We start from the raw sequence: 15876 nt of genomic DNA, 5'->3' as shown, positions 1-15876 counted from the left end.
ATAATGCTCAATTGAAGGATTACTTCAGAATTGGCAGCATCGCAGCGCAATGACAAGAATGCAATTGTCAAGTTTGAACCAGTTTGATTGAGGCGGAAGAGAGGGATGAGAAAAGGGAACCAAACCCCGAAGGGAAATAAGGGCGAGGCTCCTTTAAAAAAATTAAAATAAAAAATCTTTGCACATCTCGTACTGTCGAGTCTTTAGCAGGGCTGGGGCTGGCCAGCGTTAGCTGCAACCTTTGCTCCGAAGGCATTCTCTGCTCCATTTGCTCGGCCACCCTCCCTGCTCCCCCGCCCGGGCAACACTCACTCAGCTCGTGAGGCATCGCCGCGAGATCTGGCGCGCGCCGGGCCGTTACTCAGCGGTAGGGATGAAGAGCGCGAGTCGCCGCCGACGCGCTCGTTCAACGAGCAACGGTCGCTCCACACAGCCGCTCGCCGCCTCTCTCTCTCTTCCTCCGTTCCGTTTGCCTGGCCCTCCTGTCGCCGCGGGTTCACAGAGTGAGGGCGAATACACGCCAAAAAAAAACCCAACCCGGAAACAGGCTCCTCGGCTGCTCCCTCGTCGCTTTGACCATATATAGTCAAAGCTGCTCGATGCGCCGCGGCTGTGAGGCGACTCAGCCCCTCCGCCAACCTCCGCCTCCATCGTGCGAGCGCTGACGTCAGCACGCACCCGAGTCAGGTGGGTGCCGTGCTCCGCGCTGGCAATGCACGTCGGCTCAAGGTGTGTTGCACTGGTACGTGGATTGCAGGTTTGCATTGGGGGGGGCGCGGCTGCTGCACCCTTGTCTCCCTGCAGGTTCTTCCTTGCCTTATATGGAAGAACTTCTGCAAGTGGCTTCAAAGCGGTGGGGGACACGATTGCTAACTTAGCGCAGTAAATTACGCGAAGTCGCTCTTCCTGTGAGTACTTATTCGAAAAAAAGGCAACATTAAGGTTGGTAGAAAATGCTGACAGCATTTTCTTGGAACTAAAGGAGATGGGTAATGAGATAGCAGAGACATTGCCAGAAGTTAGGGCCAAGGATTGCAAAGAAACTGTGGGGTACACTGTATCCCACAGTTCAAGGTACATATGATTCTGCGTATTGGAATGCAGAACAAGATTTTCAGGCACAAAGAGACAAAAAGGAATTTAAAAACAGGCTGAGTATTTTAAACAATATGCAACACCTGTCCCGACACATCCTACCTTGACTCCATCCAAGGACACTGACATTCCTTTCAGGTGAGGCAGAAGATCACTTGCACCTCCTCCAACCTCATCTACCGTATCTGCTGTTATAGGTATGGACTCCTATGTATCGGCGAGATCAAGCGCAGACTGGATGATCGTTTCACTTAGCTCAGTCCGCCTTGGCCTTCGCGATCTCCTGGTTATCAAACATTTTAACTCCCCTTTACCATTCCCATAGTGACCTTTCTGCCCTAGTCTCCTCCACCGTCGGAGTGAATTCACACAAGTTAGAGGAACAGCACCTCGTATTTCGCTTGGGCAGCTACAACTCAGTAGTATGAATTCCCTCTCTGTCCTTCCTCCACCCTAGTCGTCCAACTAATTTTACTGTTCATATCCCCTCGTAATCTCCTCCTCCACAGCCAACAATAGACCATAGTGAACTCTTTGGCCAACGGTGCTGCCTCTAATCTGTTCTGTACCTTTTCATACATCGAGTTTCCCTCTTGCCCTGATTCTTCTGAAGAAGGATCTTGACCCAAAATGGTACCTATTCCTTTTCTCTCGAGATGCTGCCTGACCCGCTGTGTTACTCCAGCATTTTGTGTTTATCTTCGGTGTAAACCAGCACCTGCAGTTCCTTCCCTCACAAATGTAAATGTTGATCTTCTATCACCCATGACATAATTTAGTTTTCAGTTCGTACATTTTGAAAGAATACTAGAGGGTTCAGGTACAGATGAGATTTTTTTTTAATACAAGATTAGTAATTTGATTTTAATCTTCTCTATTCCTGTTAAATATATCTATGATATGCAGTAAGGAAAGTGGAAAAATAACTTCAGGCTTTTGAAGAGGTCAGAAAGCTAAAGGAGTAGTCAACAACAGATGAAGCATGTTCAAAGATCTTGAGGTTATCATTCTTAACCTTTAACAAGGAAGACAGCAAAGAAATCATCCTTTTCCTTGAAAGATGTTTATTTTCCAGATATGAATCATTTTTATATGTGGAGTTAACTGCCAACCTGTTCTGGACAAATGTATTTTTTTTAATCGAGCAAGGATTGCACGCTTGCTGAACTCTCTTGTAATTATTTCAATTTAAACTATTATTCTTGAGCTTTTCATGCAATGAATGAAGGGATGACTAACTCATCCCTTCCCACCCAAATCACCCCCTCCCCAGGTAACTTCTCCTGCAACTGCAGGAGATGCAACAGTTGTCCCTATACCTCCTCCCTTGACTCTGTCCAGGGATCCCGACGGTCCTTTTAGGTTAGGCAGAGGTTCACCTGCACCTCCTCTAACCTTATCTACTGTATCTGTTGTTCAAGATGTGGACTCGTACATCGGCGAGACCGAACGTAGACTGGGCGATTGTTTCGTTGAACACCTTTGCTCAATCCGTCTGGATCTACCTGATCTCCTGGTAGGTGCTCCTCAACTTACGATGGGGTTACATTCCGAGAAACCCATCGGAAACCGAAAATATCGTAAGTCGAAGTGCATTGAATACACGTGATCACATGGCCGAAAGCGAGCTGTGGCTCGCTACGGGTCGCTACCGTTTGCACCATCGCGAAATCAAAATATCGGAAATCGAAGCATCGTAAGGCAGGGAGCATCTGTGCTAAACACTTTAATTCCATTTCCCATTCCCACACTGACCTTTCTGTCCTAGGCCTCCTCCATTGTCAGAGTGAGGCTAAATGCAAATTGGAGGAACAACATCTCATATTTTGCTTGGGCAGCTTACAATCCAGGAGTATGAATATTGATTTCTCTAACTTCAAGTAACCCCTGCATTCCCTCTCTCTTCATCCCTTCCTCCACCCAAGTTCCATCAGCTCTTCGTTCTCACCGAGCAAACAGCTAAAAAAGGCCTGTTTCCTTTATCATTGTTACTTTTTTTGCATAGCTTTCATTCATTTTTGTTCTATATCTCTCTACATCATCATCTATATCTTTCCTTTCCCTTTCCTGTGACTAAAGAAGGGTCTCAACCCGAAATGTCTCTCCAGAGATGTTGCCTGTCCAGCTGAGTTGCTCCAGCATTTTGTGTCTACAGTATAGCTTTCCTTCTTGTTCTCAATCACATGGTCGATTATTTTATCTGCAAATTTCTTTATCATGCTGCGTGCATGCAAGTTTAAAAATCAATATATACAACAAAGAGCAGGGTGTTGAGTACTGAGCCTCAGCTGATAACAATCGGCCAGTCACAGAATCACCCATCATCCATTGTGTTTTGGAGACACAAGGAACTGCAGAGGCTGTTTTTTTTTTTAAACACGAAGTGCTGGAGTAACTGAGTCGATCAGTTAGGATCTCTGAAGAACATGGATAGGTGACGTTTCGGGTCCGGATCCTTCGAAATGATTATAACCTTGTGGGTCCCCCTCACCCTGTCCCTTTCCACATCTTTTCCTTTCTTTGGCTTCACAATGCACAGGTACTTTAGTTTAGTTTAGAGATATTGTACGAAAACAGGCCCTTTGGTCCACACAGGTCCTGGACCATGCATATCGAAGAAATGGTCAAGAAAGCACACCAATGCCTCTACTTCCTTAGAATCCTTTGGAAGTTTGGCATGTCCCAAACAACTCTCACCAATCTCTACAGATGTGCTTATCAGGATGCATGGTTTGGGGCCATCCAATTTCATCCAATATCCCTGTGAGATATTGTAGAGAATTATGGACATCATACCATCACACGAACAAACCTCCCTTCCATTGACTCAATTTACACTTCATGTAATCATTTATAGTTTTTCCGCTAACTGGTGACCATGCAACAAAGGTTTTTCACTTTATCTCAGTACACGTCACCATAAACTAAACAGGGCAGATGTTTTCCACAGAGAGGTGTAGGGCCTGGTAGGCATTGCCAAGGGTGATGATATAGGCAGGTACAATAGTGGCATTTAAGAGACTTTTAGATATGGAATATTGGCAGATGAGATCAGTTTAACATCATGTTCGGCAAAAAAAATTGTTGATCGAAGGGCTCGCTCCTGTGCTATACTGTTCTATGTTTTAAAACATTATTTTTACCCACCACCTATAGCTCCATCTTTGGTGGGGAAGCCTTCAGATCATATGCCTCTTCTCTAAACATGTACCGACCGGGTGGCGCTTTGATGGCAGCCTCACCTGCAGTCTGTCTGTCCTTTTCGTCTTTTTTCTGTTATTTATGGTGTGTTGAATAAGTATGTGTTAATGTTCTCTGATTTGTTTTATGTGGGGGGGGGTCGGGGGAAACTTTTTTTCAATCTCTTACCTTGCTGGAGATGCAATTGTTTTCCGGATCGTATCTCTGGTCACTCTGTGGCCTTACATCGTGGAGCTGGAGGCCTTGCTTGGGACTGACTTTGAGCCTCACCGTGGGGCGTGGACTTATTAATCGGAGCCGATTCATTGCCTGGGATCGATGCTCCAACCGCGGCCTGTGGACTTTAACATCAAGGAGCTCGCAGTCTCAGGTTAAGACCGATGTCGGGAAGCTCCAAAAGCCGCACGCTGTTCAACTAGCCCGACACGGGGTAGATCGTCCGACGCAGGGGGAGCTGAGATCCCCCCCGATGCAGTAGCTTGACCGCCCCAACAAGGAAGGCCCGCCGCCGGCAACGGGAGTAAGATCGTCCCATCAACGGAAGGTTAGAGGCCCCCGACCGCTGGAGGACAAAGAAGGCAGAGATTTAACTTTTTTTCACCTTTGTTTTGTGTAAAAAATTGTATCTGTGTGTCTTGTGTTCTTTAATGTCTACTGCCGGACCCTGACGTGAGAGGACGCTGGCGTTGATTATTCGCCGCTTTTCCGTCAGGATAGTTTGTCTGTTTGTCTGTTTGTTTCTATGTTAATTGTATTTGTAAAGCGCTTTGTGCATGTGTTAAGGCGCTATATAAAATAAATATATTATTATTATTATTATTATTTTCCGTCACAGTGAGGAATGCAGAGGAGTCACTGTGATGGATGTTCACGTTAAAATATATTTTGTGTGTTCTGTTGCTTTTTAATGATTGTACGGCAAATGAAATTCCTCGTGTGTTGCAAAACATACTTGGCTAATAAATTATGATTATGATGATTATTATGCTGATGTACATCTTTCTTATGCCCCTTTTCAAAACATACCTGTTTGTCTTAACAATCGGTCATGTTTCCTGAGCAACTCAGAGCCATATACATTTCCTCCCATGTTTTTAATGATACAATAAAAGCAGTACAGGAACGTGATCAACAATATTGCTGTTTATCTCATAGAGTATTGTGATTCTTTGCAACTCTCTTCCTCACAGGGTGGGGGAATCAGTGTCTTGGAATATTTTTTAAAGCCGGTAAATAGATACTTAATCAGTAAGGGGATGGACAGGAAAGCAAAGTTGAGGTTACAATCAGATCAATGAACTTATTAAATGGTGGGGCTGGATTGAGGGGCCCACTCTACCTTTTCCTGATACATATGAATGAATGAATGAATATAACTTTATTGTCATTCAAAACTATACACCAGACGAGTGCATATTTGAACAAAATTCCATTGCATCTGGCTCACAATATAACACCGAATAATAAAATAATTAAAAAAATAAATAAGTAACTCGCACATAAAAATAATGGCGGCGGATTATTGGGAATTCAAAAGTCTGATGGCTCGGGGGAAGAAGCTATTGCTGAACCTGGCTGTTCTGCTCCGTATGCTGCAGTACCTTTTACCAGAGGGCAGCAGGGTGAACAGTCCATGATGGAGATGGGTGGGGTCTTTAATAATGTTTTTGGCCTTTGTCAAGCAGCGTTTGTGTGCAATGTCCTGGATGGAAGGAAGTGAAGTCCCGATGATTTTCTCAGCCGTGCTCACCACTCTCTGCACGGACTTCCAGTCTGAGGCTTTGCAGTTCTCAAACCAGACAGAGATGCAGCTGGTCAGTATGCTCTCTATGGTGCCTCTGTCGAAAGTGGTGAGGATGGGATGGGGGAGGTGTGCTCTTCTCATCCAGCGCAGAAAGTGCAAACGCTGCTGGGCTTTCTTGACTAGACATGCAGTGTTTAGGGACCAGGTCAGACTGTCTGTGATCTGCACCACCAGGAACATATGTTCAAGTGTTTGCAGGGAAACATTGAACTGAACACATTTGTGCTGTTTGATTCTGTGAAATTGGTGTCAATGGCAAGTAGCAACCACTTTTTGGGCTGGTTATGAAAAAGGGCACCCAATGATTATTACCAGCAGCTGTGGTATAATATTCCATCTTAGTTTTGGTGCTGCATGGAAGCATTGCATGGAGGTTACAGATTTGTGGTCCAAGGAATCTGGGTAATGTCCTACAAGATATAGTGAAACCTGTAATCCAGCATGCTCAGAGCTGTTAGACTTTCTAGACTGCTTGATATTATTGCTATCATACAGTAAACCTCTCTCCACTCTGACTCTCCCCTCCTTACTCTCCTCTCCCCCTCCTCTGAACCCCCTTATCCCCACTCCCTCCTCCCCCTCTCTCTCCTCTCTGACTCTCCCCTCCCACCCGTTCTCCCTCTTCTTTCCTCCCGCCTCTCCCTTTCTCTCCCTTTCTCTCTCTCTCTCTCTCTACCCCCTCTCTGTACCTCGTGTAGATAAGTGTGAGGTTATTCACTTTGGAAGTAAGAATAGAAAGGCAGATTATTATCTGAATGGTGTCAAGTTAGGAAAAGGGGATGTTCAACGAGATCTGGGTGTCCTAGTGCATCAGTCACTGAAAGGAAGCATGCAGGTACAGCAGGCAGTGAAGAAAGCCAATGGAATGTTGGCCTTCGTAACAAGAGGAGTTGAGTATAGGAGCAAAGAGGTCCTTCTACAGTTGTACCGGGCCCTGGTGAGACCGCACCTGGAGTACTGTGTGCAGTTTTGGTCTCCAAATTTGAGGAAGGATATTCTTGCTATTGAGGGCGTGCAGCGTAGGTTCACTAGGTTGATTCCCGGAATGGCGGGACTGTCGTATGTTGAAAGGCTGGAGCAATTAGGCTTGTATACACTGGAATTTAGAAGGATGAGGGGGGATCTTATTGAAACGTATAAGATAATTAGGGGATTGGACACATTAGAGGCAGGAAACATGTTCCCAATGTTGGGGGAGTCCAGAACAAGGGGCCACAGTTTAAGAATAAGGGGTAGGCCATTTAGAACGGAGATGAGGAAGAACTTTTTCAGTCAGAGAGTGGTGAAGGTGTGGAATTCTCTGCCTCAGAAGGCAGTGGAGGCCAGTTCGTTGGATGCTTTCAAGAGAGAGCTGGATAGAGCTCTTAAGGATAGCAGAGTGAGGGGGTATGGGGAGAAGGCAGGAACGGGGTACTGATTGAGAGTGATCAGCCATGATCGCATTGAATGGCGGTGCTGGCTCGAAGGGCTGAATGGCCTACTCCTGCACCTATTGTCTATTGTCTATTGTGGTCGGTGTCCGGGAGGGTCTACAGAGCCACCATGAAATCGTGGCAGATTCTGCCCGCACTGCAGATGACCAGTGCGGTGAGAATCCCAGCTCTCGGCCGCGGTGACCTCTGCGCGGTTTTATAGACCAGGGTCCGACTGCGCCATCAGCACAATGAGCTGACATCAGCACTTTGCAGACGTCAATGAATGTGTGAGATGATTGTAGGAAGAAACTGCAGATGCTGGTTTAAACCAAAGAGACACAAAAAGCTGGAGTAACTCAGCGGGACAGGCAACATGTCTGGGGAGAAGGAATGGTCGAGACCCTTCATCAGATTCTTCTGAAGAAGAGTCTCTACACAAAACATTACCCATTCCCTCTCTCCAGAGATGCTGCCTGACCCGCTGAGTTACTCCAGCATTTTGTGTCTACCTGAGTTGACAGGCTGGTTAAAGCCAAGAGATGTCAGGTGTCTGGAAGCAGCAAGTGAAATATGAGGGACACTGTTTGATGCACTGCGACATGTAAGCAAAATGAATTATGAAATATTGAGTGTCATAATATTGTGATTCATTCATTTTCTGACTTCTATTATTGTAAATGTGATCCCTTCAATAAAATTTAGAGGCGAACTGTGTTCATTGTCTGAGTTTGATTGCTGGAAGCAGGCAAATAAAAAATAGGTACAGTTGTGTAGCCTATATTTACAATTTGTTTCGTTAGGTTTACATTTGTGTCTGCTAAAGTTCGATTTCAAATGGTTTATTAATGGAAAGGGTGGTGCTCTCGAAACAATCTTAGCCAAAAGAGCATTGTTTTTTCTCTCTCGCATCACAACTTTCTTGTCGCCTACGACTGTAAGCTAATACCAATCATAAAAGTAATGCTTGCTAGGCAATATTCTTCATAAGAAACAAAATTCATAAAGTGAAACATTTTGTAGTTATAGCAGAGACACATGAGAGCAGGTTGAAAAAACGAAGGCACCGAACGCTGTGGGAGTACGCGCATGCATTCGCGCGTGCACAAGTGATCTGGCACGCATGAAGTCACATTTTGCCCATTCCGGCCCGTGACCTAAAATGAGTTTGACTCCCCTCGTTTAACTTAACCTTTTGCTCCAATTCATGAAGCCTTATTTTATCTTACAATGTAATCGTATCTTTTGTAAATTCAATGTTTGATATGCTGCACTTTCTAATGGCCTTGTACTATTCTAAAAGAGCAAAAATACTGTAATAGAGTCAGAGTCATATAGAATCCAAATGGACATTCAGCTCATAATACCCGTGCTAACCAGTTCTAGTTTGTCAAAAAAAAGCTTAACTATAATTTGTTTAAAGGAAGTCTGCAGTAATCAAAAGGCATTGGCCAGCAAAAAAAAAGCTTCAAATGCTGGAAAGCTGAAACAAAAACCAAAAATGCTTAAAATACTCAGCAGGGCAGGCACCACTTGTACAGTGAGAAACAGAGTTAACATTTCAGATCTGTTGAAATGCCATCACATGAACCATTAACTCTGTTTATTCTCTCCACAGATGCTGTCTGATCAATTAACTCTGGAGATACAAGGACCTGCAGATGTTGGAATCTTGAGCAAATTACAAAGTGCTAGAGTAACCCAGCAGGTCTGGCAGCTCATGTGGAAGGAATAGATAGATTTCTGGAAATGTTGCCTATCCATTCTGTCCATAGATGCTGCCTGACCCATTGAGTTATTCCAGCACTTATTGTTTCGCAAAATCTTTTTTTCCCCCAAACATTTATTTTAGAATAAAAAATATATAGAAAATAAAAATTGTGCATAAACCTTTCAGATATTTTCTAAACTAGAAAATATTTACACTAGATATTTTCTACTGTTTCGGAATGGCACTATACATTCAAAAGTGTCATACTCGGTAGAGTTTGCATATATCATTAAACAAAATACCCTTGCCGCTCATGTGGCCCCATGGGGTGTTATCCATTCTCTTTGATAAAGGGAGTTCCCACTGGACTCTGCCCCCTCAAATTGCAGCAGAGGAAGGACCCTAAACTGTGGTTCAGCCCCACAGAGCCTTGGCGTTGGCTGCACCAAATTTCAGTGAATCCCTCAGCACGTACTCCTGCAGTCTGGAATGGGCCAGTTGTTAACAGTCCTTAAAAGACATTTAATGGTGTTGTAGGGCCAACACGTTTCAGGCAGACCAAAAAGTGTGTGTTCGTCTGTTTGATGATCTTCCAGCAGCAGATGCCATCCCCAAATATGCCTCAGGGAACAGCCTGTAAATTAGAAAGTCTTCTGTTTTGGAGCTGTTCAGGATAAACAATGTAAGGTGGTGGGCAACCGTCTCCTCTCCATAGCTGCTTCCTAAGGGCAGTGTGCATCAGGAGTAAGGTTCTGATGGTACAGGAAGAATTTGACTGAGCCCTTTCATCACCAACTAAGTGATGTCTTGGTGCTTATTGGTGAGTTCTTGGTGCAAATTGGTTGCAGATGCTGATCAATGTGTGGACCAACTATGGAGCCATGCTGAAGACAGCAACATCATCCATGTGCAGGGTGGCTTTGATATAAGCACACCCACTGCCTTGCAATGTCACCCTGTTATGCTCTCATCCCTCCAGATGCTTTCAGTAAAGTGTTCTACACAGTGCACGAGCAAGACAGGGGAGAGTGGGAAACCCTGCCTGACTCCAGACCTTATGGGGAAGCTATCCATTTTCCATCCATTGTTTTGGATAGCATGACAGAAATCTGTGTAACATAGTTGGATCCAGTTCCTGATTCCCTCTCAAAGGTCAATTTTAGAGAGCCTGTTCATCATGTACATTTGTGATGTGTCAAAGGCCTTTCCCTGGTCCAAGCAGACAATGCAGGAGTCCACCCCTCTTTTATGCATGTAGACGATGGTATCCCTGTGCATCACAAGGCTGCCTGAGTTTTACCTGCTGGCACTGCACTGGTTTGGTCAGGGTGATCACCAGTCGCAGAACAGAATTCCCACGGTTGGCAATGGCCTTGGACAGGATCTTATAGTCTACATTTCATAGTGAAATATGTCTAATTCCTGATGTCATCCTTCTCCTCTTTCTGCTTGTAGATGAAGGTGATATGTCCTTCCTCATGGAGTCTGGCATGCTGCCAACCAGAAGCATAGCATTGTACACTTCCAGCAGGCCCACCCAGTCACATATAGCCATGTACAATTCAGGCAGTAAGCTATCACTTTCTGGTTTTATTTTAGTCAGGAATGGATGGAATTTGTCAGCTCTTCTAGGATCGGTGGTTGGTCCAGACTCTCCCATTTACAGTCCTCTATGACCTTTGTGATAGAGTACAGACATTTCTGGGAATTTGTGTTGTCTGTGACCTTTCTGTCATACAGACCAGCATAAAAGTATCTGCAGATCCATACTATGTCCTTCCATGAGCTTGTTACTGATCCGTCTTCTTCCTTAAGGCTGTAGATTACAGAGTTCTCCCTGAAAACCTTTTGGAAGAAGAAGCGTGAACATGTCTCATTCTGCTCCGTGGAGCAGACTCTGGATCGAAAAATGTTCTTGTGTTGGTCTGTGGTGAACTTGGTGTTCTCTCGGAGTTCCTCCCTCACATTTCATATTTTTCATATTTCAGATACAGCGCGGAAACAGGCCTTTTCGGCCCACCAAGTCCGCACCGCCCAGCGATCCCCGCACATTAACACTATCCTATAGACACTAGGGACAATTTATACATTTACCCGGTCAATTAACCTACATACCTGTACGTTTTTGGAGTGTGGGAGGAAACCGAAGATCTCGGAGAAAACCCACGCAGGTCATGGGGGGAACGTACAAACTCCTTACAGTACAGCACCCGTAGTCAGGATCGAACCTGAGTCTCCGGCGCTGCATTCGCTGTAAAGCAGCAACTCTACCGCTGCGCTACCGTGCCGCCCATTTCTTTCTTCAAGACTGCAGAAGGATGAGTTGCTGCAAGTCTGAATTTGGCACAACTCCCTCTGACCCTATTTTGCTTTCTAAACACCTTTGATGATAAAGAACCTCTTGATTTTCTCTTTGGTTGCTTCCCACCAGTGCATTGGGGAATCAAAGAGGGGCTTCATGGTTCTCCAATCTCTAGTCCCTTTTTTTAGTTCCACAATGTTCTGTGGGGTCAGCCGTTTGACGTTTAATTTCATACCCCCTCCTGCCTTCTGGTCCTCCTGTAGGTGACTAGAAGCCTGAAGGAGGCAGTGGTGATATTTGCCAATGAGTAACTCCAGTTAGCATTATCACCAACTTAATCCATTTCGATATTTATAGCAATCCTGCCATTACTTGATCAAGGTCAACTAAATGATTTAGGTAGCTTAATGCATGGTATTAAATAGTGTGGGGGGGGGGGGGGGTGGGAGTGGGGTGGAGTCAACAACGTGGAAGCGTATACGTGCAGCTAACAGGAAAGAGAGTGTAGGAAAGGTTACGTTTAAACTAACAGGGCCAGGGGATGGGACCCAATGCAAGGAGACAGAAGGCCATAAAAGGAGGATAGAAGCAAAAGGTAGAAGGGAGATAAGAAAAACTAACCTGAAAGCTTTGTGCCTTAATGGGAGGAGCATTCAAAATAAGACGGATTAATTGAATGCACAGTTAGTAGTTAAGGGATATGATATAGTTGAAATTATGGAGACAAGGCTCCAGGGTGACCAAGGTTGGGAGCTAAACATGCAGGGGTATTCGATATTCAGGAAGAATAGACAGAAAGGAAGAGGAGGTGGGGTGGCATTGCTGGTTAAAGAGGAGATTAATGCAATAGCAAGGAGAAACATTAGCTTAGATGCTGTAAAATTGGTATGGGTAGAACTGCAAAATAGCTAAGGGCAGAAAACATTTGTTGCAGTGGTATGCAGACCACCAAACAGCAGAAGGGAGGTTGGGGATAGTATCAAGCAGGAAATTAGGGATGCGTGTAGCAAAGGTACAGCGGTTATCATGGGTGACTTTAATCTACATATAGATTGGGCCAACCAAATTGGTAACTGTACTGAGGAGGAGGTTTTCCTGGAATGCATATGGGATGGGTTTGTAAACCAATATGTAGAGGAACCAACTAGAGGGCAGGCCATCCTAGACTGGGTGTGTGTAACGAGGAAGTATTAGTTAGCGATTTTGTTTTGCAAGGTCCCTTGGGCAACAGTGACCATAATATGGTGGAATTCTGCATTAGAATGGAGAGTGACACGGTTAATTCAGAGACTAGGGTCCTGAACTTGAATAAAGGAGACTTTGAAAGTATGAGACGGGAATTGGCTAGGATAGACTGGCAAACTATACTTAATGGGTTGACAATGGAGATGCAGTGGCAGATTCAAAGACCGCAAGGATGAACTCCAGAAATTGTTCATCCCTGTCTGGCGAAAAAATAAAACTGGGAAGGCGGCTCAACCGTGGCTACAAAGGAAGTCAAGGATAGTGTTAAATCCAAGGAAGAGGCATATAAATTGGCCAGAAGAAGCGGCAAACCAGAGGACTCGAGAAATTTAGAACTCAACAGAGGAGGACAAAGAGGTTAATTAAGATGGGGGGATAAAAAGCATGAAAGAAAGCTTGCGGGGAATATAAAAACTGACTATAAAAGTTTCTTTAGGTATGTAAAAAGGAAAATTTAGTCAGAGATAGGTGAATTTATAATGGAAAACAAGGGAAATGTCAGAACAATTAAACGAGTACTTTGGTTCTGTCTTCACTAAGGAAGACACAAGCAATCTCCTGGAAATACTAGGGGACCAAGGATCTAGTGGGAGGGAGGAACTGAAGGGAATCCACATTAGTCAGAAAATGGTGTTAGGTTAACTGTTGGGACTGAAGGCAGATAAATCCGCAGGGCCTGATGGTCTGCATCCCAGAGTACTCGAGGAGGTGGCCCTAGAAATCGTGGATGCATTGGTGATGATTTCCTAACGTTCTCTCGACACTGGATCAGTTCCTGTGGACTGGAGGGTAGCCAATTTAACTTCACTTTTTAAGAAAGGAGGGAGAGAGAAAACGGGAAATTATAGACCAGTTAGCCTTGCATCGGTAGTGGGGAAGATGCTGGAGCTGATTATTAAAGACTATACCAAGTTGGGCCCAAACCTCTCCTGCATTGGTGCAGCACCCTCTCCTCCTCCCTTCCTCCCTGCCCCCTCCCTCTCTCCTCCCCCCTCCTTCCTCCCCCTTCCCCTCCATTCCATCCCCCTCAACCCCCCTTATTTCCCCTCCCTCTCTTGGAGATAGATTTAAACTTTAAAATGTGAATAACTTTGTCAATGAAACTTCTTCCATTAGCACCGAAGGGACGACGGCGAGTAAGGTGGGCCTAAAATTGTCATGCTATCGTGTACCTTTTTGGATGTAGTTCAGGAACAAACAAACAAACAAATGAGAGTTTTAGTATAGAGATGCTACAGCAGCGCATTTGGAAAGTAGTGACGGGTTGGTCAAAGTCAGCATGGATTTATGAAGGGCAAATCATGCTTGACAAATATTTTGGACTTTTTTGAGGATGTAACAAGGTAAAATGGATAAGGGAGAGCTAGTGGATGTTGTGTAGCTGGACTTTCAAAAAGCCTTTGACAAGGTCCCACACAGGAGATTAGTGTGCAAAATTAGAGCACATGGTATTGGGGGTAGGGTATTGACATGGATAGAGAACTGGTGGCAGAGTAGAAATTAATGGGTCTTTTTCAGAAAGGCAGGCAGTGACTAGTGGGGTGTCACAAGGCTCCGTGCTGGGACCTCAGTTGTTTACAATATATATATAAATGATTTAGACGAGGGAATTAAATGTAACATCTCTAAGATTGTGGATGACACAAAGCTGGGTTGCAGTGTGAGCGGCGAGGAGGATGCTATGAGGCTGCAGGGTGATATGGAGAGGTTGGGTGAGTGGGCAGAAGCATGACAGATGCAATATAATGTGGATAAATGTGAGGTTATCCACTTTAGTGGATAGGAAGGCAGATTATTATCTGAATGGTGTCAGATTAGAGAAGGGGAGATGCAACGAGACCTGGGTGTGCTTGTACATCAGTCACTGAAAGTAAGAATGCAGGTACAGCAGGCAGTGAAGAAACCTAATGGCATGTTGGCCTTCATAGCGAGAGGATTTGAGTTTAAGAGCAAGGAGGTCCCACTGCAGTTGTACAGGGCCCTGGTGAGACTGCACCTGGAGTACTGCGCAATTTTGGTCTCCTAATTTGAGGAAGGACATTAATGCTATTGAGGGAGTGCAGCATAGGTTTACCAGGTTAATTCCCGGGATGGCGGGACTGACGTATATTGAAAGAATGGGTCAACTGGGCTTGTATTCACTGGAATTTAGAAGGATGAGGAGGCATCTTATAGAAACATATAAAATCTCTTGGAGGATTGGACAGGGTAGATGCAGGAAAATGTTTCCGATGTTGGGGGAGTCCAGAACCAGGGTTCACAGTTTAAGAATAAGGGATAGGCCATTTAGGACTGAGATGAGGAAAAGCTTTTTCACCCAGAGAGTTGTGAATCTGTGGAATTCTCTGCCACAGAAGGTAGTGGAGGCCAATTCATTGGATGTTTTCAAGACAGAGAGTTAGATTTAGCTCTTGGGGTTAAGGGAATTAAGGGATATGGGGAAAAAGCCGGAACGGGGTACTGATTTTGGATGATCAGCCATGATCATATTGAATGGCGGTGCTAGCTCGAATGGCCAAATGGCCTACTCCTACACCTATTTTTCTATGGTACTGTATACAACCATTTAACCCTCTCTTGTGGTGCTTTGGAAAGAAATTATCATAAACAGTAATAAAACAAGGTTGGAAGAAGAGGAAACAAGCTGAAAGTTATACTGGCATGATTCACTGATGATGCAGCCAGCTGATTGGAAACGTACAGACCCCGCCTCCTTCTCCACCACTGGCCTTGTACGGTGTTGATATGCAGCCGTTGAAAGACTTCTTGAGCTCTGCCAGGATTATTCTGTTTTCTGCCACATTTAGTCCAAAGCTATTGGATATTTTTAAAGTCACAGCTTGTTTTGGATTTTGAAACAAACCGACATCCTTTGCACCATTTTCTAAGGTATCCAATTCACTACTTCTTCAATTACGGCGTTTATACAAGTTTGTACACGCACCCTGACTGCGGAAGGACAAACTTGTATAAACGCCGTAATTGAAGAAGTAGTGAATATATATATATATATATATATGTCAGATGTATGTATATATAAATATATACCATTAGCCACTTAAGTAAAACAGATAATAGCTTGAGAAAGATAGCCATTTCTTCCGTT

At 44.5% G+C, this 15876-nt stretch overlaps 1 protein-coding gene and 1 long non-coding RNA gene across 2 annotated transcripts in view; one reads left to right on the top strand and one right to left on the bottom strand.

Moving 5' to 3' along the window:
- The window catches only part of wdr1 (WD repeat domain 1), a 70896-nt gene extending 70251 nt beyond the window's left edge, over positions 1–645 (bottom strand). The window contains exon 1 of the mRNA XM_078401367.1: positions 313–645. Within this exon, the coding sequence (XP_078257493.1) occupies positions 313–328 (16 nt within the window). The 5' untranslated portion in view covers positions 329–645. The remainder of the gene's footprint in view (positions 1–312) is intronic.
- LOC144594615 (uncharacterized) lies at positions 378–9389 on the top strand. The gene is made up of 3 exons (XR_013547412.1): positions 378–742; positions 2517–2611; positions 9131–9389. It is a non-coding gene; the product is annotated as an uncharacterized LOC144594615 (long non-coding RNA).
- The last annotated feature ends 6487 nt before the right edge of the window (positions 9390–15876 follow it).

This window comes from Rhinoraja longicauda, chromosome 1, assembly GCF_053455715.1.
Source record: "Rhinoraja longicauda isolate Sanriku21f chromosome 1, sRhiLon1.1, whole genome shotgun sequence".
Classification (NCBI taxonomy): domain Eukaryota; kingdom Metazoa; phylum Chordata; class Chondrichthyes; order Rajiformes; family Arhynchobatidae; genus Rhinoraja; species Rhinoraja longicauda.
This window is presented reverse-complemented; position numbering and strand designations above follow the sequence as displayed.